At 40.3% G+C, this 26,245-nt stretch overlaps 1 protein-coding gene across 9 annotated transcripts in view; it reads right to left on the bottom strand.

Moving 5' to 3' along the window:
* LOC132378338 (ubiquitin thioesterase otulin-like) overlaps positions 1 to 22,569 on the bottom strand; it is a 50,020-nt gene extending 27,451 nt beyond the window's left edge. The window contains exons 1-7 of one of the 9 annotated variants that reach the window (XM_059945164.1): positions 22,481 to 22,499; positions 17,039 to 17,097; positions 16,695 to 16,761; positions 16,250 to 16,582; positions 14,406 to 14,470; positions 10,402 to 10,463; positions 7,344 to 7,463 (exon numbers count right to left, since the gene is read on the bottom strand). In XM_059945164.1, the coding sequence (XP_059801147.1) occupies positions 7,344 to 7,463; positions 10,402 to 10,463; positions 14,406 to 14,470; positions 16,250 to 16,524 (522 nt within the window). In that variant the 5' untranslated portion in view covers positions 16,525 to 16,582; positions 16,695 to 16,761; positions 17,039 to 17,097; positions 22,481 to 22,499. The other 8 variants (XM_059945165.1, XM_059945158.1, XM_059945166.1 and 5 more) reach the window with 8 other exon arrangements.
* Positions 22,570 to 26,245: the final 3,676 nt, after the last annotated feature.

Below are 26,245 nucleotides of genomic sequence, written 5' to 3'. Positions count from 1 at the left end.
TCAAAGCCATAGAATCTTCAACAGACCCTTAAGAAATGCAATTTCAGTTTACTGAATTCTTTACCTTGCATTCCTGGTTCAGATGCTGGTGATTATTTTGCACTGTTAGAAGGCTCCCAGAACTATATATAATACATCGGCTATGGTCTAACTAAAGCTACAAGTTACAGTATTCTAGTTTTAAAGGCTAATGTTCCATTCATACTCTTCACCATTCCATTACAAATTATAACTACTGGCATCTCCAACACAGTGAAACACTTGTTTGTCATATTAAGAACAGAATAATCAATTCACAGCTGATTCCAATTAAATCCTACCTCAGTGAATTCTGACTTAAATGTGATGTTGAAGTGATCTTGCACTGTCCATTCTATGCCCAGTTTACCGTACACTGGCTCCTTGAGTTCTGAATTCTGGATCTACTTGGGCCCTTCTCTGGCCTATTTTCCTCCAAATTTTTGTTGGAAATTGCAGGTGTAACATTAACTATCTGAAACTATTTTAAACCTCTTTGGGATAATAATCCCAGCACTTAACGCCAAGCCACTATTTCCCATTTATGAATTCATCTTGTCTACAGAATTTCCTGTGTTAATATACAGAGGGATCTTAGAGTGAGAGTTCACAGTTTCTTGAAAATGATGCCGCAGTTGGCTAGGATTGTGAAGAAGGAACTTGGCATACTTGCTTTCACAGGTTGAGACTCTATTTAAGAACTGAGGTGTCATGTTGCTGCTGTACAAAACACTGGCCAGATAACACATCAGAGTGCTCTGCATAGTTCCGGTCACCGAGCTACAAGAAGGATTAAAAAGGAACGCAGAAGAAAGTTAACAGGACGTTGCCAAGAACGGAGGGCTTTACTCGTAGGCAGAGATTGGATACTGAGTTTATTCTCAGTGGAACATAGAAGATAGAGTGGTGACCTTATAAGTCTTTTATAAAATTATGAGAGGCAGAGATAGGATAGATCATCTTAGTCTTGTTCTTAAGTTAGGGGAGTCTAAACCAGGAGGACTGGTTTGAGGTGTGAAGGAAGAAATTTTAAAAATTATGGGGTATGTTTTTAGATAAGTGGAACAAGGTGCCAGAGGAAATAGTAGAGACAGATACAGTTACAGTTTTAAACGACAATAGGACAGATATTTAGGAAAGGAGTGGAGTGATGTGGGCCTAATGTTCCAAGTGAAACTTATTACCAGAGTACATACATGTCACCATATCCAACCCCGAGATTATTTTTCTTCAGCCATACTTAGCAAATCAATAGGACAGTAGCTATAAACAGGATCTGTAAACTGCAAACAATCTCTGCAAATGCAGATATAAATAAACCACAATAGATAACGAGCAGGAAATAACAAGATAAAAGCTTCCTTAAATTAGTGTAATTATCCCCTTTTGGTCAAGAGCCTGAAGGGTATTAACTGTCCTTGAATCTGGTGGTGCAAGTTCTGAGGCAACTGTACCTTTTACCCTGATGGCAGCAGTGAGAAAAGAGCATGGCCTGGGTGGTGAAGATCTTTGATGACAAATGCTGCTCTTCTACAGCAATGTTTTATGTAGATGAGCTCAATGGTTGGGAGAGTTTTACTCATGATGTACTGGGCCAAAACTACTACCTTTGTAGGATTTTCCACTCAAAGGCATTGGTATTTCCATACCAGGCCGTAATGCAGCCAGTCCACACACTTTCCACCACACATCTATAGATTTGCCAAGGTTTTTCATGACATGCCCAATCTCCACTTCTCTGCAAAGAAATGCGGGCAAATGGGAAGAACACAGATGGACATTGCAATTGATATGAACTAGTTTGGTCATACACTAACTTTGAAGTAACACACATTCTAAATCATTAGCACATCAACCAAAGCACTATTCCTATTATTGAACCCTACAGGGCACCTCTCTACATTTGTTACCAGTCTGAGAAAAACTATCATTCATCATCATAGTATATTTCCCATTCCTTGGCTAGCTCTGTACTAATGCTCCCATTGATTTTTTTTTAATCCCCCAGGTTTTACTTGTTCTAACACATGTATTTCACTACTTTTCATTAAAGGGCTTATGGAAATCAAAGGCTATGTCATCCACACTACCTTCAATCTACTCCATTAATCACATAATTCAATCAACTTAGCTCAGGGGTTCCCAACCTTTTTTATGTCATGGATCAATATCATTAAGTGAGGGGTCCATGGGTTTCAGTTTGGGAGCCCCTGACAGAACCAACCACGATTTGATTGGCAAATCGAACGGTGACCTTAATTTATTTGTAATTTTTTCCTAAATTCAACTTGATTGTGTCTTGGTTTATTGGCAGTGAAGGATCTACTGTTGATTTATCCTTCTGCAATATAGAAGAGTTGTAACAGGTACAATACACCATCCCTATATTCATTAGGAGGATTTGAAAGACTGCTACCAAAAACACAGCCTCTACTTCCCTCAATGTAGGATGCATCCTGTCCAGACTCTACCATTTCTCTATATCAAACTGTCAATATTAAGAGCCACATTGTTATCTTGTGGTGACCCACTTTCTGCACAGGCGAACTGGCTCACAAATAGCCAGCGCGTGGGGGGAGACTTTGGTAATGCACCTCTGACATCATTTCTGCCCGGATAGGGAGGATGCTAGGATGCGCCATGAAGTTTGAATAAACTAGTCTCGAAATCACTTACTGACTGCGTGTCGTTATTTCAGCGCTGTGTGTAGCACATCGCTACAATCTATTATTTATCCTATCTAGTACTTGAGGTATCCTACCCCAAGCACTACAACATTGCTAGAAACATTCTTTAACAGAGAGTTGAAAAGTACTTTAATTTCCTCAGCAATATACTCTGCTTCCTTAAGAATTCCAATTTATTCCATAACTGACCCCAATCTTTTCTCTAACTGCTCTTTTGCCAACAGTTTGAACTCCAGGTGCTATATTTGATGTAAAGATACACTTCAACACAATCTTAGAACAGTACACCAGAGGAACAGACCTTTTCGCTCACAATGTTGTGCCAATTAAATTATTAGCCAAATACTCAGCTAATCCAATTCTCTCTGCCTACTCAACATCCATATCCTTCCATTTCCTGTACATTCACGTGCCTATCTGAGAGGCTCCTGAATATGTCTTTCTTGTATTTGCCTCCTCCAGCACATTCGAGGCACACATCAATGTTCTTGAAAAACAAAGAGGCTGTGAAAAACAAGTCTCCTTTCAATTTACCCACTCTCACCTTAAGTGCACACCCTCTGGCATGAGACATTTCAACCATGGGGAAAACAAATACTGACAGTCCACTTTATCTTATAATCGACATCAGGTTTCCCCTTAGCCTCTGTTGCTCCAAGAAAACAGCCCAAGCCTGTCCAATGTCTCCTTATAGCACATGCCCTCTAATTTGGGCAGTAACCTGGTTAGCCTCTTCTCACCCTCTCCAAAGCCTCAACATTCTTTCTATAATGGGGCAACCAGAATTGAATGTAATACTCTATACGCAATTTTAGTAGCATTTCAAAAAGCTGTAAAATAAATCCAGACCCAAACTCAATTCATCATAAAGTCAAGCCCTGTGCCTTCTTTACTACGCTATCGACATGTGTAACCACTTTCAGGGAGTTATGGACTTAGACCCAAGGTCCCTTCAACATACTCTATATTCATCAAGAGACTCCCTTGATTCTAGTTGCCTAAACCTGCTATATGCTTCTCTTTCCCCTCCCTAATTAAACATTCAACATCATAAGCCATCCAATGTTCTGTAATGTTGCTACCTTTGCCTTTCACCCACACCAAAACATTGACAGCCCTGAATTCTCATGAATGCTCATGTAAGACTTCCATTAGACCACTGTCATTTTACCTAAAAGCATTTCCTTGCAATCTCCTTTTTCTAGGTCCTGCCCTAAACTACTGAAGTCAGCCTTACTCCAATTCAGGACCTTAAACTTCACCCTTGAAGCTGTCAAGCAACTTGTTGCTACGTCTTATTTTACTTGCTGCAAGGGAAGACCATCACCGTACAAGAGCTGGAGACAGCTTTGAAAGAAACAGGCAGCATAAACACTCCTTTGTACCCAAGTGATAGCTAATGCACATCAGTCCAAGATCAAGGTGCATTCCATTTGCCTACTTAATCAAAGCACTTGGCTTCCTTCCACTAATGCAACTGCTCGTCTTTCAGCAGCCTGTCAAATACTCAAGGTCCATTGGCATAGTGTTGCACTATTGGTAAAGCATTATAATACAACACAGACTCTATTTTGTTAGACAAAAATGCAATTTTGCTACTATATTTCCACATTCCCTCCTTTCTGTCATTTCATGACAACACTACATTTGACTAAATTACAGTCATTGAAATATGCATATAAAGCAATGATGCAAAGCCCTACCCAAAATTCCCTTTTCATATGTCCACTTCAATGAATAAACATTAACTTCCTTTCATCCTGTTACTTCACACAAAAATCATCAAGGAATAAGTTGTCATTATAATACCGATAGTTAAACAGAAATGCAGAACTTTGCCCACCCTCCACCTCCCGCAGTGTAATAGTTGTGATACTGATCCCCTACCTCCTTAATCTCTTTGGTAGCTTCTCAGATATGATATGCCAAGATAGTTCTATTTTCTGATTCATCAGATATGTAAGTACCACAATGCAAGTGCCCCCTTTTTCTGATAGAACTAAATCCAAAACCATTACTTTCTGCAATGCTACTGTCTGAACAGCCATCAGTTCTCCTGAGAACTTGGTTAATGCCTGTTGTTATTAACTTGGTTAATACAACCCAATGTCATTATCAATCTCACAGTCCCAAATCATGGAAAGGCAATCATGCAAAATCTCTCAGGCTCTGTTAGGGACCTCTGCTGCTGTTGGACTAGAGGGTGATAAGATAGTGACACCGAATGTCACGTGTTGGGCACTACGTGGATAAGACATACTTGGGCAACATGCCTGGCAGCCAGGGATAGGCCCAATAACCACATACCCAATAAGTGCCATTCAGCAGACGCAGGGAGGACTGAGATTTGTCAGTTTTGTACCTTTACTGCTCCCCAGGAAGGGGCCCTTGTCTGTCCAGTTGCAATGACGTTACCTGATATCAGCATTTCAGTTCCAGAAACAACATCTTGAATCCCTCTTTCACTGAGGAGCCATCAATGTACAGAATTGAATCTTTGTCAGGGCACTATCCAACAGGATGTCATTGGTCTCCATGTTCTTGAATTAAGACAGCTGTATCAGGGATTCTTAATGCAGGTGCAATACACAATGTCACCTTTAAAGTTTAAAACACTTTCAGTTGTGCTTCATTAAGAGTCACAAGGTCATTGTACACTACTTGTCCTTCAGCAGACCCGAAAGTGTTTGAGCAATAGTCAATTGATCTGCTACATTAGTTAGCAGTGGTTTCATTTGACATACAGTAGGCTGTCAATATTTTATTTCATCACTGTCATTCTCACAAGTCATGTTCATCCTGTAATTCCACACAGTTGAGATGGTGTCGCTGTTCACCTAGTCCTGTAATTCTCCTGAGTTTGAATGGTGGCGCTGTACAGGGAGACTGTTCGAAGTGAGCCGCAATTCCTTGGGCTGAGCTTCAGAAGGTGGTTTTCTCAGGGTGGAGCACCAACAGTAACGTCACTAACAGGACTGCCCACTTGAAGTCAGGCAGCACTTTTCCATTCTGTTTTAGTTTGTTTTGAATCTTCAAACAACGCATTATCAATTGAACTACAGTGTTCTTTCACTCGTTCGGTTAATAAAAATATTTGCTCTTTAGAATTTTCACATTCACTACTGTGCTTTCTTTGTAGTTTATTACGTTTGGTATTTTTTTTCCCAATTAGTAAAAGACTTTACTTGCCTTGTTAATTTTTAATTGCTCATACATTTTACTAATCGTTTTAAATCGTTCCATTTATCCATTCTACAAACCTGCTGAATGAGAATGGTAGCTACAATGGAAAAGTTGGTCAATCAGTATGGTTTTACATACTGCTTTTATTACTTTCTCAGTAGTGGGTACCGTTGTCGCTAGGCAGTTTCCAAGGGATCCCGAACCTCGGGATGATTTCCTTCTATAAACATTTAGCTACTGTAACTGCATCATTCCTTTTACAAAGAAATGCTTCAACCTATTGTGAAAAAATATCACTAATGATCCATACATATTTATAGCCTTCACACAAACGGAATTCTATAAAATCCATGTGTAAATGCATAAATAGTCAATCAGAGGGTGGTGTATGAAATCCTTCCACCTTCACTAGTTTCCCTGGATTTTGTAAAATACTCATCATACATTGTTCAGAAACTTGATTTACAGCTTGCGATAAACCAGGGACAAAGCAGGTCTGATTTTATACAATATACCAATCCCTTCTTCAGCCTTTGTGGAAGAGGAGACTTTGCCCTGTGGGGCAGTGGAGCACTTGGGTTAATGGTGATTTATGCAGCTCAGCCGTGAGCATCTTACCCGCTTCATTTGGCTGGAGAGCCAAAAGTTGCAATGGGACTTTGGAGAGTAAAAGTTCCACATCAGCACTGAACAACCCTCCTACAACTTCCTGCTCAATGGTTGCTCCTATTGTACTGGGGATTGTATTGTACCCCCTTACCCCCTTCCAATCGCTACAGACTCCAGCAAGTCGATTCCAGGACCTTCTGTCGTGGAAATGACACTGGTCCAAAGTCCTTTGATGCCTTACCTCTGGAAAGTGCGAGAGTTATGTGGAGTTCCCTGATCTCCACACCTTTGCTCTTACACATCTCCACATATTTGTTCCTCTGAAATGGCTGACCTGGAGTATAATCCTTGCAAAGTGATTACCACTCTCTTATTCCTATATTCCACCCCATTATATTTGGCTCTGGATAAACTTGTCAGAGCATTGTCACTAAATAGTGCCATGATGTTCTCAATTGCTCTGTACATCAGCTGGAAGAACAGCACAATGGTGGGTGGTAAAACTGGGTTAACATTACACTCAGTAGACTTAGCATTGTGACACTTGTACCACTTCCTTGTGGTTTCACTCTAGATGATACAATGCAAGCTGACCATTATCCTTGGCAGGCAAATGTGATCCATGGACAGAATGAAATTAATTTTCTTTTCCAAAAAAGATCTTAAAAATGGGGTATCTCATCCCAAAAATCCCAACATGAAAGAAGCTTCAGGGAGGGGTGGTGCCAAAAGCTGTTTGGCTTGTTGGAACATTATAAACAAAATGGTTTCACTATTAGAGTTCAGTCTCAGTTCAGCAAGCTTTTGAATGCTGCACAAACAATCCAGAACAACTGAATCAGTTACCTGTGAAGCTTCCTCGGTCATTATCCAAGAAGGAAGATGCTTGCCCTTGATCAGTGCCTGACACACGAACGTTCTTAATTGATGATAATTGTCATTCTTCAGATTTATGGCAGTTTCAATCTTATGGGGAGAAAAGCAAGCAATATATTCAAATGCATTAAATAAACATTTTGATTCCAATCTAACAAACCTCTAACTCAAACATTTTCCTGCACAAAATTCCCATTATAAATTGGCTTAAATGAGCTCCCAACGTATCCCAGTGGCGGGGAAATAAACCTAATTATGTGAAGTAGTAGAGAATGGTAATATATTACACAGATATGACCATATTTGTAATGCTAACAGCTAGGTTCTTGGTCAGTAAGAACAACTGTGGGTTGTGATGCAATGGATAGGGTGTTGACTTTTTGCTGTGTGATCAAGTTATTCAAAGGTTGTGGGTTCAAGTCCTACCAGAGTTAGGATGGCACAGTAGTGTAGTGGTTAGCATAATATTAATACAGCACCAGCAACCTAGATTCAATTCTACTGCTATCTGTAAGGAGTTTCTACATTCTTCCCTTGACCACGTGGGTTTCTTCTGGCTCCCTTCAACATTCCAAAGACGTATGGGTTAGGAGGTTAATTACCCACATGGGTGTAATTGACAGAGTGGGCCTGTTGGTCCTGTTACCATGCTATATCTCTAACTAAATGAATAAACAAACTAGTAAACTAAGTAAAACCTTGACACAGAAAGTAGGCTAGTACCTAAATCATAGAGATGGGTCTAAATAGTGGAGAAGATAGGCAGATGGGTCCCGGAAGGGAATTCTGAAAGATTAAAAAAAAATAATTCACAGGATGACAGCTATTATTTATTGGCCATCTGTAATTGCCAAGAGGTCGTAATTAACCACTTCATGAATCAACACGGTCCTTATAGTGAAGGTACTCCCTGTATGGAGTTAGGTAAATTGTTCCTAGACTTGACCTGGCAACGAGACCAGAATGGCAACCCTCCCAAACCAGTTGGCAGAACTTGTTTTCACCACTGTTCTTTGGTGCAGCAGAGATCTGGGGTTTGAGATAAGTTGTCAAGGTAATTTTGGCATAACCTCGCAGTGTTTTCTGTGGATGGTATATACTGGTGGTAGAGGGAGTGAATGCTTAAGATGGTCAACTCGATGTGACCTTTATCCTGGATAATGTTGAGTTTTCAATCTTGTTTGAGTTTGATATATTCCTTAGGTTAGAAGGCATGACATTGAAGAATACTGAAGATGTTTGGAATTATGATACTGCTCTGAAAACTCCAACATTTATGCCTCATCTTCTCATTGTTCTTTGAATGAAGTAAGACTTAAGGCTTTCGAGTGTTCCTCCCCTTGAGGCCCTTGACTTCATTTCGCCAGGGCTCCTCAAGTAATACCCTTGGTGAAACGCTGCCTTAAAATTAAAGTCCTTCGCTCCTCATCTCTGAAATCCCACACCTTTGTTTCATCCTTGGACCAGGGCTAATTGAGATTAGAAATCAAATGGTCCTTGCAAAAACCAAACATTCAGCTTATTCATCAGTGATAAAATATCCAAAATGCTGGAAAGACTTAGGTCACTTTAATTTCCCACCTCACTTCCATTTGGATCTGTCTGTGGCCTCCTGACAGACAGGTCAAAGTTGGAGAGGTAATGACAAGTTTAGCTGAGTCTTGTTTCAGTCAGAGGAGGGATACCTTAACTATCATCTGCGGTAAAATAATAGTAGACATGACTTTGTTTGAGGCAATAACATTCTGGGGGGATTCCACAGAGAAGCAATGATTAGTTCACTGGCTGAGTCCAGAGAGGTAGCAATGGGTGGGCTAATATGCCTGGAGAGAAGTTATTCATGGTGTCTGTATAATAATTATAATAAATAATTAACAGAGAAAATATATGGTCCAGTGGCGAAAGAGAAGAACACTGAGTTATCACTATTATTTAATGACGATTATCTATGCTTACATACAAGTTCACTTATGGTTATTGGAAAACCAATTTCAGAGATCCACATCCTGTAAAATTGCACAACTTGGTGGATAACAGTATTCTACAAACTGGAACATCTCATTTGCCTCAATGACTTTTACAAGTCTACTGGACTTCTACACTATTTGCTCCTCTAATTCCCCCTGACTATTCCCAGGACTACTTTAAAGAGAAAAACTACAAGGAAGCCACTGTGACATTGTTATGTTCCGAAGGTGTCTTCAAAAGTAACTGTGAAATAATTAGAACCATACCTGCTAGCTCTTCATACAAGTCTTGAAGCTTGTAGGGAGATCTCTAACTCGAAATTTGTAGACGCCTTGAATGGTGCCGCAACAACAACCTCTCACTCAAAGTCAGTAAAACTAAAGAGGTGATGGTTGCTTTCAGGAAGGGGACGGAGGGTGAAAATACATCAGTGCCCATTGGGGATCAGCGATGGACAGAGCCATCAGCTTTAAAATCCTGAGCATTAAGATATCATATAATCTATCTTGCAGCCAGCACATAGCTGCAATCCTCAGGAAAGTGTGCTAATGTCTTTACTTTGTTAGGAGGTTAACACTGAAACAAACTTGACAGATGCACTATTGAAAGTGTCCTGACCAGTTGCATCATGGTCTGGGACAGCCGTTCAACTGGGCAGGAATACAAGCAACGGCAGGGAGTAGTAGGCTCTGCCCAATACATCATAAATACTCTTTCCTCATCGTAGGATCTGCATGAGGTGGTGCCTCAAAAAAGCAACAACTATCATCAGAGGTCCCCACCATCGGGCAGGAGGTACAGAAGCCCCCAGGTACGGCAACCAACCAGCAAAACCCTAATCACTACAGTTTAGTAACATTATGACCACTTTGCAATAAAATGTATATTTTTTGTACTTTCTCGTAAAAAGTATATAATTGACGTTTTTCTTGTGAATGCTGCTTATGTACCTGTGATGTTGCTGCAAGTTTTCCACTGCATCTTGCATGTGAACTTAAAGTCAACTTTACCTTTGAAGTCTGTGTCATACCCTAAAATTCAAGATAATTTATTAAGTTACCTCCATTTCTGTCACATCTTGATGATATAATGTAAAGTCACCTCCGAGCCCACTTCCTGAATCTGAAAAAGATCAAGAATTAGTAGTTATGTCATTACACTGACGACCTTTGGAAAGCTATTACTTTCAGCGTTAGTTGGAAATTTCAATGGTCAAGTCAGAGGAGTATGCCAAAGAAACAAGGTTATTAAGATTAGTCCCTACAAAGTACTATTCTGAAATCATGTTCCAAGTATTAAGCTTGAGCCTTTTCTCAGACCATATCCATCTGTATCAACAATCATTTCAGATTCATTTATCATATGTACTTCAAAGCATGCAGTGAAATGCCTCGTTTGCATTAACAACCCATGATTGATGATGATCCACTAATTTACACATTTATTTTATGTCTTATTTAGCTGCAGTTTGGGATGAAAAAGAAAAGCATCTTGGCCTGAACTACCTAGTCTGACAACAGGTCAGTCTAAAATTAAGACAAAGATTACTGGTCAATAATTTCTTTATTATAAAATTACAAAAATTACAGTGCAGGAGATCATTTATCTGTCAAATTCATACCAGTTTTTTTGGAAGAGCAATCCAGCTTATCCAACTTCACCCCACACTCCAAGCATTTCATTTCTTTCAGTTACTTTGGCAGCATCCTTTGGGATACCACAATGGAGTTTATTATACTACCACCCCCAGAAGGACCTTACAAGCCCACCATTGTGTTAAAAAGCTTATCCTTGTGTAACTTAAGGAACTTTCACCAACCAGCCTCATTCTATGTCCTCAAGTTTTCGCTGCTGCTGCTATTGGGGTCAGTTTCTCTGTTCTTCTTCATGGTTTTCAAAACGCCTATCTGATCATAAGACGTGGGAAGCAGAATTAGGCCACTCGGCCCATCGAGTTGGCTCTACCATTCCATCATGGCTGGTTTATTATCCTTCTCAACCTCGTTCTCCTGCCTTCTCCTTGTAACCGTTGACACCCTGACTAACCAAGACACTATCAACCTCTGCTTTAAATTTACTCAATGACTTGACCTCCACAGCCGTTCAATGAATTCTACAGATTCACCTTCTGTCTAAAGAAATTCCTTCTCATCCCTGTTCTAAATGGACATCCCTCTATTCTGAGGTTGTGCCTTCTGGTCCTAGACCCACCCACTCCGGAAACATCCACTCCGTTAAGGCCTTTCAACGTTCAATAGGTTTCAATGAGGTCTCCCTTCATTCTTCAAAACTCGATATATCGAGTATATGCCTAGAGTCATAATTTAATCTTTTGTTCTTGGAATCATTCTCGTGAACCTCATCTGGACCCTCTCCAATGCTAATGCCAGCACATCCTTTCTTAGATAAGGGGCCCCAAACTGCTCACAATACTCCAAGTGCAGTGTGACCAGTGCCTTATAAAGCTTTAGCATTGCATTCTTGTTCTCATATTCTTATCCTCTCAAAATGAAGGCTAACATCGCATTTGCCTTCCTCACCACTGACTCAGCCTGCAAGTTAACCTTTAGGGAATCCTGCATAAGGACTCCCAAGTTCCTTTGCACCTCGGATTTTTGAATTCTCTCCTCACATTTAGAAAACAGTCTGCATCTTTAATCCTTCCACCAAAGTGCATGACCATACACTTCGCTACACTATAATCCATCTACCAGCTCTTTGTCCATTCTCCCAATCTGGCCAACTCCTTCTGCAGACTCCCTGCTTCCTCAACACCACCTACTTCTCCACCCACCTTTGTATTTTTTTTTCCCCCAAATGCGGCCACAAAGCCATCAATTCCATCATCCAAATCTTTGACACATAACATGAAAAGAAGTGGTCCCATACTGACCACTGTGGAACACAACTTGTCACCGGCAGCCAACTAAAATAAGACCCCTTTATTCCCATTCTTAGCCTCCTGCCAGTCAGCCAATCTTCTATCCACACTTGTATCTTTCCTGTAAAACAATGGGCTCTTATCTTGTAAAGCAGTCTCATGCGCACCACCTTGCCAATGACCTTCTGAAAATCCAAATAAACACCAGCCACTGATTCTCCTTTAGCTTCCTGTCTGTTATTTCCTCAAAAGAACCTCAACAAATTTTGCAGGCAGGATTCCCTTTAAGGAAATCATGCCCACTATGGCTTACTTTATCATGCACCTCTAGGTACCGCAAAGCCTCATCCTTAATAATGGACTCCAACAGCTTCCCAACCACTGAAGTCAGGCTAACAGGCCTATAATTTCCTTACTTCTATTTCCCTCCCTACTTAAAGAGTGGAATGATATTTGCAATTTTCTGGTCCTCTGGAACAATTCCATTATCTAATGATTCTTGAAAGGTCATTACTAATGTCTCCACAGACTTTTCAACTTGCTCTTTCAAAAGCCTGGGATGTAGTCTATTTGGTTCAGGTGACTTCAGATCTTTCAGCTTCCCTTGGTAATAACAATTAAACTCAGTTCTGACCCTGACACTCTTGAAATTTCTTGCATACTGCTGGTGTCCTCAACAGTGAAGACTGATGTAAAATACTTAAATATGTCCACCATTTCTTTCTCCCCATTACTACGTCTCCGGTGTAATTTTCCAGTGGTTCTATATCCACTCTTGCCTCTCCTTTGCTCTTTATACATTTGAAAAAAAACTTTTAGTATCTTCTTTGATATTATTGGCTAGCTTACCTTCATACTTCCCCTCCTCTTCACTTTTCTTTTGTTGCCATCTGTTGGCTTTTCAAAGCTACCCAATTCTCTAATTTCTCACTAATTTTTGCTATGTTACATGCTTTCTTTTTCATTTTATGCTTGTCTTTGACTTCCCCCATCACCTATAGTCGCCTGAATCTCCCTTGAGAAGACCTTTTCATCTTGGGGTTGTATCTACCTTGTGCCTTTTGAATTGCCCCCAGAAATTCCAGCCAATGCTGTTCTGCCGTCATCCCTACTAGTGTCCTCTTCCAATCAACTTTGGCCAGCTCCCCTCTCATGCCCTTTACTCCACCATAATACTGATACATCCGACTATCTTATCCTTCCTGTAATCACTGCCTCCTAAGGGTTCCTGTAACTTAATCTTCCTAATCAAATCTGGTTTATTACACAACGCCCAATTCAACGTCGAGTGGGCACAACCAGAAGCTGCTCTTAAACATCATCTTGTAGGTATTCTACAAATACCCTCTCTTGCAGCAATCTAATTTTCCCCATCTACCTGCACATTGAAATCCACCATGACTATCATAACATTACCCTATTACATGCCTTTTCAGTTTCTTGTTGAATTTTATATCCCAAATACTGGCTAATGTTTGGGGGCCTGTATACAACTCAAATCATTGTCTTTTTACCCTTCCAGTTTCTTAACTCACCCCACAAGGATTCTACATCTGATGATCCTTTGTCACCTCTTTCTATTGATCTGATTTCATTTTTTGCCAACAGAGCCAACCTCCCCATCTCCCACCTATCTGCCTAGCTTTAGCTGAATCAAGGTTATACATAAATTGCAAAAAATTCAAGGGTCAGGCAGTGTCTGTACGAAGAGAAACATAAAACAGAAAATTTACAGCACATTACAGCCCTTCAGCCCACAATATTGTGCCGACCATGTAACCTACTCTAGAAGCAGCCTAGAATTTCCCTTCCGCACGCCAACAGTGCTAAAATTTCAGTTTTCCCATGAAGAATCTATAAAAAGTAAGTTTAACTCTATTTACCTTTCTTCAGATGTTGCCAGACTGCCTGAGCATTTCAAACTTTTTCAGTTTTTATTTCAGATTTTCTGCACCTACAGGTTTAATTTTAATTTCCAGTGTTTTGCATCCTCTTGAAGGCAGAGGAGCAATACAACAGAATCAGTCAACCTTCTGCACTAACAGTGGATGTAGCCAAGCCTTAGCTTCTCACAACTGCCTGTCTTCTTTAGCATCTTTAAAAAAATTAAAATGCAAAAGCTACAGGCTGAAGTAATACTGAAGTCACAAATGAACATCTGACAAGCAACACCAAAAGTTTACCTGAAATACTCAGATGTCTTTTGTTAATTTCATCTAAGCTGCTGTACAGATCTTCTTCCTCATTTCTAGATAAATAGAAATGGCATAAAACATGAACACGCTAGAAAATATTTCATAACATTAAATATGAAGGTCAAATAATGTATTAGCTCACGAAACAGGTTGCAAATATAGCAAACACAAGGAAATCTGCAGATGCTGGAAATTCAAAGAACAACACACACAAAATGCTGGTGGAACACAGCAGGCCAGGCAGCATCTATAGGGAGAAGCACTGTTGACGTTTCGGGCCGAGACCCTGTCCTGATGAAGGATCTCGGCCCGAAACGTCGACAGCTCTTCTCCCTATAGATGCCGCCTGGCCTGCTGTGTTCCACCAGCATTTTGTGTGTGTTGTTGCAAATATAGCATTTCATTTGCATTGTGTATTTACTGTTTCCTGTGTAAGCTGATTTGAATATGTTCGTGCACAAGAATCAGTTCCAGCCCTTCAATGAACAAACCAACTTCATGCAATATCAATGAATATACAATGAAGACTAAATTCTGCAATGTTTTTAGACAGATCAGTACTACCTACTAAAAAAATATTCAATTTTATCTTCTTACAGTTTAAAGCTGACATTTACAAAATTCCTGACCCTTCCTGATGAAAGGTCTCAGCCCGAAACGTTGACTGTACTCTTTTCCAGAGATGCTGCCTGGCCCGCTGAGTTCCTCCAGCATTTTGTGTGCGTTGCTTGGATTTCCAACATCTACAATTTTCTCTTGTTTGTGATTTACAAAATTCTCAATAATTTGGATTTAGAATGGAGGTATATGAATGACACGTAGGAACAAGACATTTAGTATAAATTGGCATTAAGGTTGGCATAACACCTTGTGCTGAATGGCCTGCCCAGTGCTGTACTGTTCTGTGTTAAATATTCTTGTAGAGCAGCCAGACCTTTTTTAATATGATAAAGATGTACTACATCTTTGCCCAGTCTAGATCTTTATTACTTGGAATATGCGAGAATGAGTGGTAATCTTATAGAAGTGTTTAACAAAGTTATAGAAGTTCTTAAAACTACGAGAGGCATAGATTAGATTAATATTAACAGGGTATTATTACCCAGCGTAAGAGAGACCAAACCTAGGAGGCATTTAATTTGGGTGAGAGGGGAAAGATTTAAAAAGGAGCCTTTGATAGCTATTCTGTAGGCAGACACCATGAAGAGGTCAAGGCAATCCTATTTTCTCAGAACAATTGACTTAAGAAACAAATTTACTGGTATAATTATTTATGTATCTGATATGTAGACATGATGTCTTCTTGCTGCCTCAGTAAAGCAGACAGCATAATCAAAGACCGCACCCACCCCAAACGTTTTCTCTTCTCCTCTCTCCCATCAGGTGGATGATACCAAAACCTGGAAGGACATACAGTACCATCAAGCTCAAGGACAGCATCTATCCCACTGTCATCAGACTCTTGAATGGACACATGGTAGAGTAAGATAGACTCTAGGCCTCACAATCTACCTCATTATAAACTTGTACTTTACTGTTACTGCACCACACTTTTTGGGAGCTTTTACACTTTATTCTGCATTATTATCACTTTAACTTATTCTAGCTCAGTGCACTGGGTAATACTATAAACAGTATGCAAGATTAACTTTTCACTGTATCTTGGTGCATGATAATAATAAACCAATTAAAAGCCAACTATATGTATTATTTCATACATTCCTTGGAGTTAGTCTTAAATCCATCCTCAGCATTAATTAAACCTGGCACCACCTGTAGTTTTGAAATTACATTTCCGATTCCTGTGCATCAGCAATGTTACTTTATGTTACCTGGCGAATTGCACTGCAGTGTTTGCATCACTGGGCATTACGCTGTCTGTCATACTGGTGTAGATATCAAGGAGATCCATTGGTTTTTGAGCATTTGTTAAAGAAAGATCTTCACTGCTATCACATTCAGCTAAAGTTCCAAGTTCATCCATTTGATTATTGAGTTGCAGCAGAACAATAGAGTTCCTGGAAACATCCTGGTCACCCCCACTTTGTGGTATCTTACTGGAGCTTTCGGTCCGTGTGTCAGTGGTGACTTGTTCCTTTTGCTCCATTGTTTGTTCTTTGCCAAAGAGACTTCTGTTAGAGGCGGTGTCTTCCTCAGATGTTAATCTGTCATTGGTCAAGAGTTTTATATAAATATAATTTACAACCAATCCAGTAGCTGACATTACAGCAAAATAAAACAACACATAATCTGCGACACTAAATACTGCTTCAATACCAGCACAGATCCGGTTCAGAAACTGCACAATGTATTCCATTCCCAATGGGTGTCACCTTGGGTGCAGCTGCAGAAAGAAAAAAAGATAAATACTAAATTTTCAATTAGAAAAGCAAAACACTAACAGATTTTAGAAGTAATTCATTAAATATATTACATTATTGCAGGGATCGCTGTAATGTGTCCAGAAGAGTTAATTAATCCTGAATGTCTGTGAATTATTTTCTTCTATTATCAACCTCCCATTTCAATAGCAATTGTCAGAAAAACAAATAAACCCATGATCTACAAAGTCTGAAGAGACACATGTTTTTTAAAATCCATTATGGACATCAGAAACTCACGGATGGACGTTCTTGTACAACAGCCTGATCCAGTGGTTAGAGACAACCTTAGCCTGCCACTTTGCGGTGTTTGGAAGGTGTTATGGGGAAGCAGGAAGTGGGTTCAGGGTTTGGTAAGTGAAACAGAAAACACTGATTATGAATAAGCACATTAACCATTTATTTACAAACAGAAAAACTTTCAACCAGACATCCAAGTCAGACAAGCACTTGTTGAATCCAGCCTAAGTTATACAAATTACCACACGAAACATTCAGTAACACATCAAACAAAACAGGTACTTCATTAAGGATTCCCAAATTGCAAGACGACAAAACTAACATTTGACAGTACTCAGCTGAGTGTGCACGTGGGCCCTCTAGCAGTGATTCTTCAGCACTGGTCTCTACTTCAGCGTGAAGATGAGCTCCAGGAGGATAAAGCCAGCACGTCTCTTGCACGTGCCATTCTTATACCCCCGAGGCACCCAGAACCAGACACCAGTGCCATGGCACACAAGGCAACCAATGGGAAAGAGCAGGGCATCCTTTGAACAGGCTAATCATCAACCGGCATGGTGCAAGTGACTTTCAACCAGCAAGTAAACTAACTATTCAATCACAAAAGGCAAGCAACCCAATTTCGTAGGTTACTAGCTTAATGCTTGAACTAAGAGTCTGCAAGGAGCTCAGTCACCTACATCTGCGAAATTAGCACTAAACTCCCCGAGAACAAAATTAAAGGGTGGATTAAATTTTTAAGCATCAGGGTCTTAAAACCAGACTGCACAAGGCCCCTTGGCAGTTTGGTGAGAGGTCAGAAAGCAATATCCTATCACCCTCGACAAAGACGTCGTTGTTAACATAGCAGGTAAAGCTCTACACCACTGTACCTAACCGCATTTCACCACACAAGAATTGCAACTGGAATCACTTTATTATTGTCACGTACTGAGGCTCAGAGAAAAGCCAGTCTTGCAAACTAATACTTCTCTAGGCACAGAAAACAAAACTGCACAATAACCAAAGTGCTTCTCTAAAACAGAAAACAAACAAAATCCTTTTGCAAAGGAATATCTATCTTTTTTTTCATGATTAAGAAGTATTGCACTTTTCTATTCTTGCAAACGTTGCCCTACTAGGAAGGAATCTTCCCTTATTGTGGATTGTGAGTGACTGCAGATCAAACACTGATCCATGTCCCTCCAAAAGTACGTTGAAAAGAGCTCCTTAATTCAACACACCATTTAGAATATATGAAATAGAAGCAGGAGTCGGCCATCTGGCCCGTCGAGTCTGCTCCGTCATTCAATAAGATCATGGCTGATCTGGCCATGGCATCATCTCCACCTACCTGCCTTTTCCCCATAATTCTTAATTCCCCTAAAATGCAACTCTATACAACCTTGTCTTAAATACATTAACTGAGGTAGCCTCCACTGCTTCATTGGGCAGAGAATTCCACAGATTCACCGCTCTCTGTGAAAAGCAGTTCCTTCTTATCTCCATCCAAAATCTATTCCCCCGAATCTTGAGGCTTTGTCCCCTAGTTCTAGTACTGGTTAGTACTAATTTCTTATTCTTTAACCAAGCCCTATTAATCCTAATGGGTTGACTCTCCAACCTAACAAGCCCAGAAAGAGAGTGGTAGGTCTGGCCGAGTTGCTTATCAGTCACTGAGCCAAAAACATTCCAAGTATCTGGTCCCTTATAAGCTGTGGGGAGTAAGTACTGCCAGGCCTTTGTGTCAATGGGAATTGGATTCCACCAGGTAGCATAGCGGTTAGCACGATGCTATTACAGCTCCTGGTGACTGTATGCGTTTGTCAGTGCTTCAGTTTCCTCCAACAGTTCAAAGACGTACTGATTAGTACTAATTGGTCATCGTGCAGTGATTAGGCTAGGGTTAAAAAGGTGGGTTGGTGGGTGGCACGGCTCATTGGGACGGAAGAGTCTCTTCGCTGCTGTATCACCATATAAATAAATATTTTCAACATTCCAACTCAGCCAAGACTATCCACTAAACAAGATGGCAGAACAACTAGTGGCCTTAGCTGAGTGAGACAGTGGGCTTTCCCTGATTCTCTGGCTCAGTCTAGTTATGGAGAGAGGAAAGATGTTTGGCAGAAGGCAAAGTAATTTAGGTAAATATTTCCCATATTAATTGTTTACTCAAATTACCAACCAGTAAGAAAGAACTATTTGGGCAAATAATTAAATGATAAATGAATGTGGCCTCAATGCATTTTTAATTTGTAAATATATTTTCTTTTCGAATTGCTGCTTTTAACCCTATTACTGACACAGTAACTCTGGTGATGCAGACCTAAGAGAATGCAAATGGTGGAACCTGGAGCAAAAATAAACTGCAGAAGAACTCCGGAGGTCAGGCAAAATCCATAGAGGAGAAGGGATGGCTGATGGTTCAGGTTGAAAACCCTACACCAGAAATCAGGCATGTCCTTTGAAATGATGAATAGGTACAAGTCAGCTCACCACCTGAAGGCATACAGTCTAGAACCTCACCATACATACCTCCCTCTACAACTGGATCCTTGACTTCCTCATCAACAGACCACAAAGTCAAAATCTCAGAATCAGGTTTAATATACCAGCAGGTATCAGGAAATGTGTTGCAATGTGGCAGCAATACTTACAGGAAATGTATACAAGTTAAATTAAATATAAGTAGTGCAAAAACAGTAGTGAGGTTGTGTTCATGGGTTCAATGTCCATTCAGAAGGGAAGGAGATGTTCCTATATCGCAGTCAGTGCAGATCAGAAATAACATCTCCTCCTTGCTGACAAGCAACAAAGGTACATATCAAGAATGCACGTTTATCCCACTACTCTCTATACTCACAATTGTGTGGCTAGGCACAGCTCAAATGCCATCTATAAACTCAGCGATGGCACATCTGTCGATGGTAGAATCTCAGAATCTTCTCCATTCGATTTCTGAGCAGTCCATGAACTATGAACACTATCTCACTTTCTTTTAGCACTATTTTTAAACAGTGCATTTCTTATTGTAACAGTATTTTAAAAATCATTACCTTGTATGTATTGCTGCTATAAAATCAGTTTTAAGGCTGTCAGTGAAAACAAACCTGATTCTGATTCTGGAGAGTTTCTAAGTCACCCATGAAACAAAGAAAATTGCAGCAGTGCTTGGGGCTGATTGTGCAATTCACCGAATTAGATTAATAATGTAACCAAGTAAACCATGTGTGGTTACTTAGCTGACTGAACTTAGTCAAGCATTTAGCTGGTTACTTTTGTCATCATTCATTTTTTTTTAAACATATTTGGAGATTTTTTCATATCATTGCAAGTTTGCCCCCATTCTCCATTTTGTTCTTAACCAATTCTTGGTACCTTTCTTTTGCTGAAAACATATTGCTCCCGAATCCTCAGGTTCACATTTTGGCAACTTCATTTGACATTTCATGGATCCAATACTATCTTTTACTTCTACTTCTAAGGCTGCCTTTCCTTTTTTGTTTTTGCACCAGAAAGAAATGTACTATTGCAGACAAGAGAAAATCTGCAGATGCTGGAAATCCAATCAACACACAAAATACTGGAGGGTATTTGCCTAATGCCCATTTCTTTAGATATCTCCAAATCAGACACTTTATCAATCCTTTAATTCCCAACTTCCCTGAAATGTCCGAGAAAAACGCTATGGATTTATTTCTTTCTATTAATCCACTGGGTAAAGGCTTAATATCCTTTATTCATGATAAATTAGTATCCTTACGGCGTGCCCCTGTGGATAAAATCAGAATGGCTTGGGAGCATAACTTAAATATCCCTTTATCTGATGAGGTTTGGGACTCGATTCTCAAATCAGTTAATTCAACTTCTCTCTGTGCTCGCCACTGTCTTTTACAGTTTAAGATTGTTCATAGGGCTCATATGTCCAAATCTAAATAATCTCAATTTTACCCTAATATTAGTCCTCTTTGTGATAAATGCAAAAGTGGCGAGGCTTCTCTTATTCATATGTACTGGACCTGTCCTAGCTTAGAGAAATTTTGAAAAGATGTTTTCATAATTTTATCCTGTATTCTGAATCACCATTTAGAACCTAACCCTTTAATTGGTCTGTTTGGTTTCTTGGGTGAGACAGATATACGTTTGAGTTCGACTAAGTGTCGAATATTATCTTTTGCTTCTCTCCTGGCTAGACATCTAATCCTCCTTAGATGGAGAGATGTTGCCCCGCCCATGCATGCTCAATGGCTTAACGATATCATGTCCTGTTTAGACCTTGAAAAAATTCATTATTCAATTCTTAATTCGGATATAAAGTTTCATAAGGCCTAGGGACCTTTTATTGAGTATTTTCATAATTTTCCTCTTAATTTTTTTCAGTCCCTTGCTTTCAGCTCTTTTTTTTGGTAGTAGGCATTATTATCTTCTGTTTTCAAGTGTATTTCCAGTTTTGGGGGTTTGAATGTTCTGATTTATATTTTCTACATTTTGTTTTGGTTGGTCTGGAGTTTTTTTTGTCGTGGGGCTTGGGGTGGACACTAACTTCAACTTGGGTGCTTTCTCAATTATCTTATTTTGTATTATATTACTATTGTATGTTTATCTTGTACTGTACTAATTTCCTACTTTGTTTTTGGGTATTTTTTTGTTTGTAGTGTTGTAGAAAATGCATTAAAAAATCAATTAAAAAAATACTGGAGGGTCTCGGCCCGGAACTTCGACCGTACTGTACTCTTTCCCATCGATGCTGCCCGGCCTGCTGAATTCTTCCAGCATTTTGTGTGTGCAATATTACAGTTTTGTTGCTTCAATACTTTCGATGAAGCTCCCCTATCAAACGCAACTCATTCCTCATCGCATGATATTTTTTTTGTTCAGGTTAAGCGTCCAGGTTTTGGAAGCAGGATGGAAGAAGTCGTGGGCCGAGACGGCTGTGTTTGCGGACATGCAACGGATGATCAGATGATTACTTCAGTCGGTGGTCAAATATTTAACAAGAGCTCGTCCGCATTATTGAAGAGCGCACTCCTCCCCCTCCCCTTACTGAATGATGCTTACTGAATAACATTTTAACTATCAATTTATTACCAATCCTACTCAAAAGAGCTTTATCAATCAAGAAACGGCCTGCAGCTTCCCCGTGTACAGCAGCGAGAACACGAGCCGGCCTGGCGTTTCTAAACACCTCGGCTGCTGTGACGCCGACCGGGGCGGCCACAGCTCCGGCATGTCTGCCCCCTCGGAAAGCAAGAAGCAACCTCCATGCCACTCTGCAGGGCGTCTGAAAATGAAAGCCAGCGCTGTGGTATGAGCGAGAAAAAACAAAACACCGCAGCACAATACTTCCGTACTCGCCGCGCTGTGCCAGAGCCCGCAGCCGCCGCATTCCCACTGAACACGGCAGGATTCCCGGTCGCTTTCCTGCGGAGAGTGTCATCCAGTCACCTACCCCCCGCTTCCTACCTGTTGCCGCGGCTCCCGTTCTCGCAGCTGCCCATCACAAGAGCGGGGCGGGATCAGCGCAGACACGCTTCTTCATCCGTCAGTCGTGTTAAACCCACTTCCCTTTGGGAGCAACATTTGAACAAACAAAGAGCCGCGGATACGGGAAATCTGAAATAGCAGCAGTCAATGCTGAGGGAAACATTCAGCAGGTTAGACACATCTGCACGACCATTTTCCAGCATTCGTTGTTTTTAACTTAGATACATAATTGATCCCAAAGGAAATTTCAGTGTCACGGTAGCATTACAAGTGCACAGATATACAAATATTAGAAGAGAAGAAAGAAGGAATAAGTTACCTCAAACAGTCGAACAGGAGGGATCATGACTTCCCGGCTATAGGTTGACTCATAAAAAGAGCCTAATGGCCAAGGGTAAGAATGATCTCGTCTAGCGTTCTTTGGAGCAACGCAGTTGTCTTAGTCTATTACTGAAAGAGCCCTTCTGTACAGCCAAGGTGGCATGCAGAAGATGAGAAACATTGTCTTGAATTGTCAGGAATTTCTAACAGCTTCCAGTGTGTCCAGTTTGACTCCTATCACAGAGCCAGTCTTTCTAAACAGTTTATTGAGCCTGTTGGCATCACCTGTGTTGATGCCATTGCCCCAGCACACCACCGCATTGAAGATTGTACTGGCAACAACAGACTAGTAGAACATGTGAAGGAGAGGCTTGAATACGCCAAAGACCAAAGTGCGTGGAATGGGCTGCCGGCAACGGTGGTGGAGGTGGATACCATAGGGACTTTAAAGAGGCTCTTGGATAGGTATTGTATATGGAGCTTAGAAAAAGAGAGCTGTGGGTATTCCTAGGTAATTTCTAAAGTAGGTACATGTTTGGTACAGCATTATAGGCCAAAGAGCCTATATTGTGCTGTAGGTTTTCTATGTTTGTGACATCGATCTTCTCAGGAAATAGAGGTGGCTCTAGTCCTTCTTGTACACAGCCTCTGTGTTGGTGCTTCATCCAAGTTTGTCATCCAGGTACACCCCCAGATACATGCAGGTCCTCATCACAGCCACGTCCTAATCATTAATAGTAACAGAGAGCAGTGCAGGCTTAATCTTCCTAAAGTCCATCACCATCTCCTTTGTCTTGCTGATGCATATCTATACTAATTTTATTTTCTGGTATAGTAGCCTTCTTTGCCATGGTGATTCAAGTACACATCTAAAGAGCTAAGTTTTGTGAGAGCACCTGTCTTCACTGCTCCATCAAGCAGTGTGTTCCAGATTCCAATCCTTTGATTAAACAAAAATGTTCTATAACTCTCCTACTTCATACCTTAAACCCATGTCCTTTAGTTATATGCAGCTCTGCAGAGAGGGAAAAAATAGATTATGAACCCTGTCTACATCCTCTCATAGTTCTGTATACTTAAATCAGATTTCTCCTCGGCCTGCTCCACTTCAAGAAAACCAAACCCAATTTCTCTTCATTGCGGAAATACTCCATCTCAGCCAACATCCTGGTGAACTGTCTCTGCACTCTTTCCAATGAAATCACATCCTGGTATGACAACCAGAACTGTACTCCAGAAATGGCCTAATCAAGGTTTTACCTACTTGTACCATATCTTCACTGCTCTTATATTCCAAACACTGGCAAATGAAGATAGGTATCCTGAATACTTCCTTCACTACCTTATCTACCTGAGCTGCTATCTCCAGGGACCCTTGTACATTTACACCAAAGGTGCTCTATTCTTCAGTACTTCCTATAGTTCTACCATTCACTGTGTATATCGCATTTCTTCCCAAATGTATAACCTCTTTCTTTGGGATTAATTTGCTATTTTTTGGAAACATCACTCTATAGCAAAATACTACCTTCTTCATTATCAATTTTCATGTCAATTGCAAACTTGATCAAACTTCCTGCATTCATATCCAGGTTGCTAATGTATATAACAAACAGTATGGGTTCAAGCTCCAATTCATTTTAAACCTGACTGGTGGTAAGTATCTAATCACAGAAACTACTCTGGATTAGCACCCTCTGCCTCCTATGACCTTGCCATTTTGAGATCAAAATTGCCTTGGTCACCTGAGCCCTTACCATTTGGACTAAGTTTGTCAACATATAGAAATTTCCTGAAATCCATGTAAATCACGTGAAGTGCACTACAATGCATTTACTCGGCTCGCTGCTATTACATTGCTGTTGCATGACAGTGTCGCAGGATTCAGCTCAAACCGTGTATCAAGTTTGCAGATGGCACAACAGTGCTGGGCCTTATCAATGATGATGAGATGGAGTACAGAGGAACTGGAGCAGCTGGAGAATTGGTATGAGAAGAACAACCTAAGTCTGAACACAGAGAAGACCAAAGAAATCATTGTGGATTTCAGGAAGGTGCAAATGAACCATCCCTCTCAGTGAATACATGGCTCCTCCATAGAGAAAGTTAAGTGCACCAAGTTTCTGGGAATCCACATCATGAAGGATCTCATCTGGTCCTTTAATATCACCTCCCTAAACAAGGCACAGCAGCACCACCATTTCCTAAGGACATTGAGGCAAGCAAGGTTCCCCCCACCCCACCCATCTTAACTGCATTTTATAGAAGCACCGTTGAGAGCATCTTAACATGTTGTGTCTCCTAACATGGGTGCAGCCAAGCATCAAACTGGAAGTCCCTACACATGACTGTGAGAATTGCTGAGAGGATCCTAGGGGGTCCCCCTACCAGTAATCAGGAAGATTTATCAGGAGCACTGCATATGCAGGGCCGATGGCATTATTAAGGATCCCACCCATCCATCCAGCATCCTCTTTGACTTCCTACCAGCAGGCAGGAGACTCCGATGTACAAAAATGAGAATGGTCAGGATGGGGAAGTTTCTTCCTTCAGGCCATTAGGCTTCTGAACTCCCTGCCGCATTGCATTCGAAGTGTCACTGGTTAATCTGTTCTGTACCTTACAGTATTTAATTTATGCACTTTAGTTGTTTATTTATGTGCAATCCATCTGTAAAGTTTATCCTTAATTTCATCATATAATGTGGTTTGTGTGTGTTATGTGTTTACACCTGGGTTATGCTTTACACTCTGGTTCGGAGAAAGGTTTCATTTGACAGTATTCACATATACACTTAAATGACAATAAACTTGACTTGATTTGATTACTTTTTCAAAAAATTCAGCCAAGTTAATCACGTAAAACTCCCCTTAACAAAAGCAATCTTAACTATTCACTGCCACAAGAAATTATATTAATCCTGAGCGAACATATTTTAAATAATTTTTCTATCACTGATATTAGTTTCACTGATCTTTAAACATCTGGCTGATCTCTGCTGCCCTACTTGAACAAAGGCACCACATCTGCTATTCATCAGTCATCTTGTGGTGATAGATTTGTAACAATTTCCTCCCTGGTCTCCCACAGCTGCCCGAGATTCATTTAATCGGGACCTGGGGATTTATCCATTTTTAAGTTTACTAAAATATATACTAATTTGTTTTCAATGCTAATTTATTCTAAAATCCCATGATATCGTTCCATGAATTCTCTAATTACAATATCCATAGTGAATCATTCATTTAAAATCTCACCAGCTTTCTCCAGCTGCACACAGGATGTCACTTTGAACCCTACTCTTTCCCTGGTTAAATTCTTATCAGATATATGAATAAAACTATTTGGGACTTTCCTTAATCTTTCCTGCTAGTGCTATGTTATACCTTTCCTCACCCTTTCTACACATTTAAGAATTTCCAC

The sequence above is a fragment of the Hypanus sabinus genome, chromosome 20 (assembly GCF_030144855.1).
Source record: "Hypanus sabinus isolate sHypSab1 chromosome 20, sHypSab1.hap1, whole genome shotgun sequence".
In the NCBI taxonomy this organism is placed as follows: domain Eukaryota; kingdom Metazoa; phylum Chordata; class Chondrichthyes; order Myliobatiformes; family Dasyatidae; genus Hypanus; species Hypanus sabinus.
Note: the sequence above shows the minus strand (reverse complement) of the source record. Positions and strands in the feature narration are given on the sequence as shown.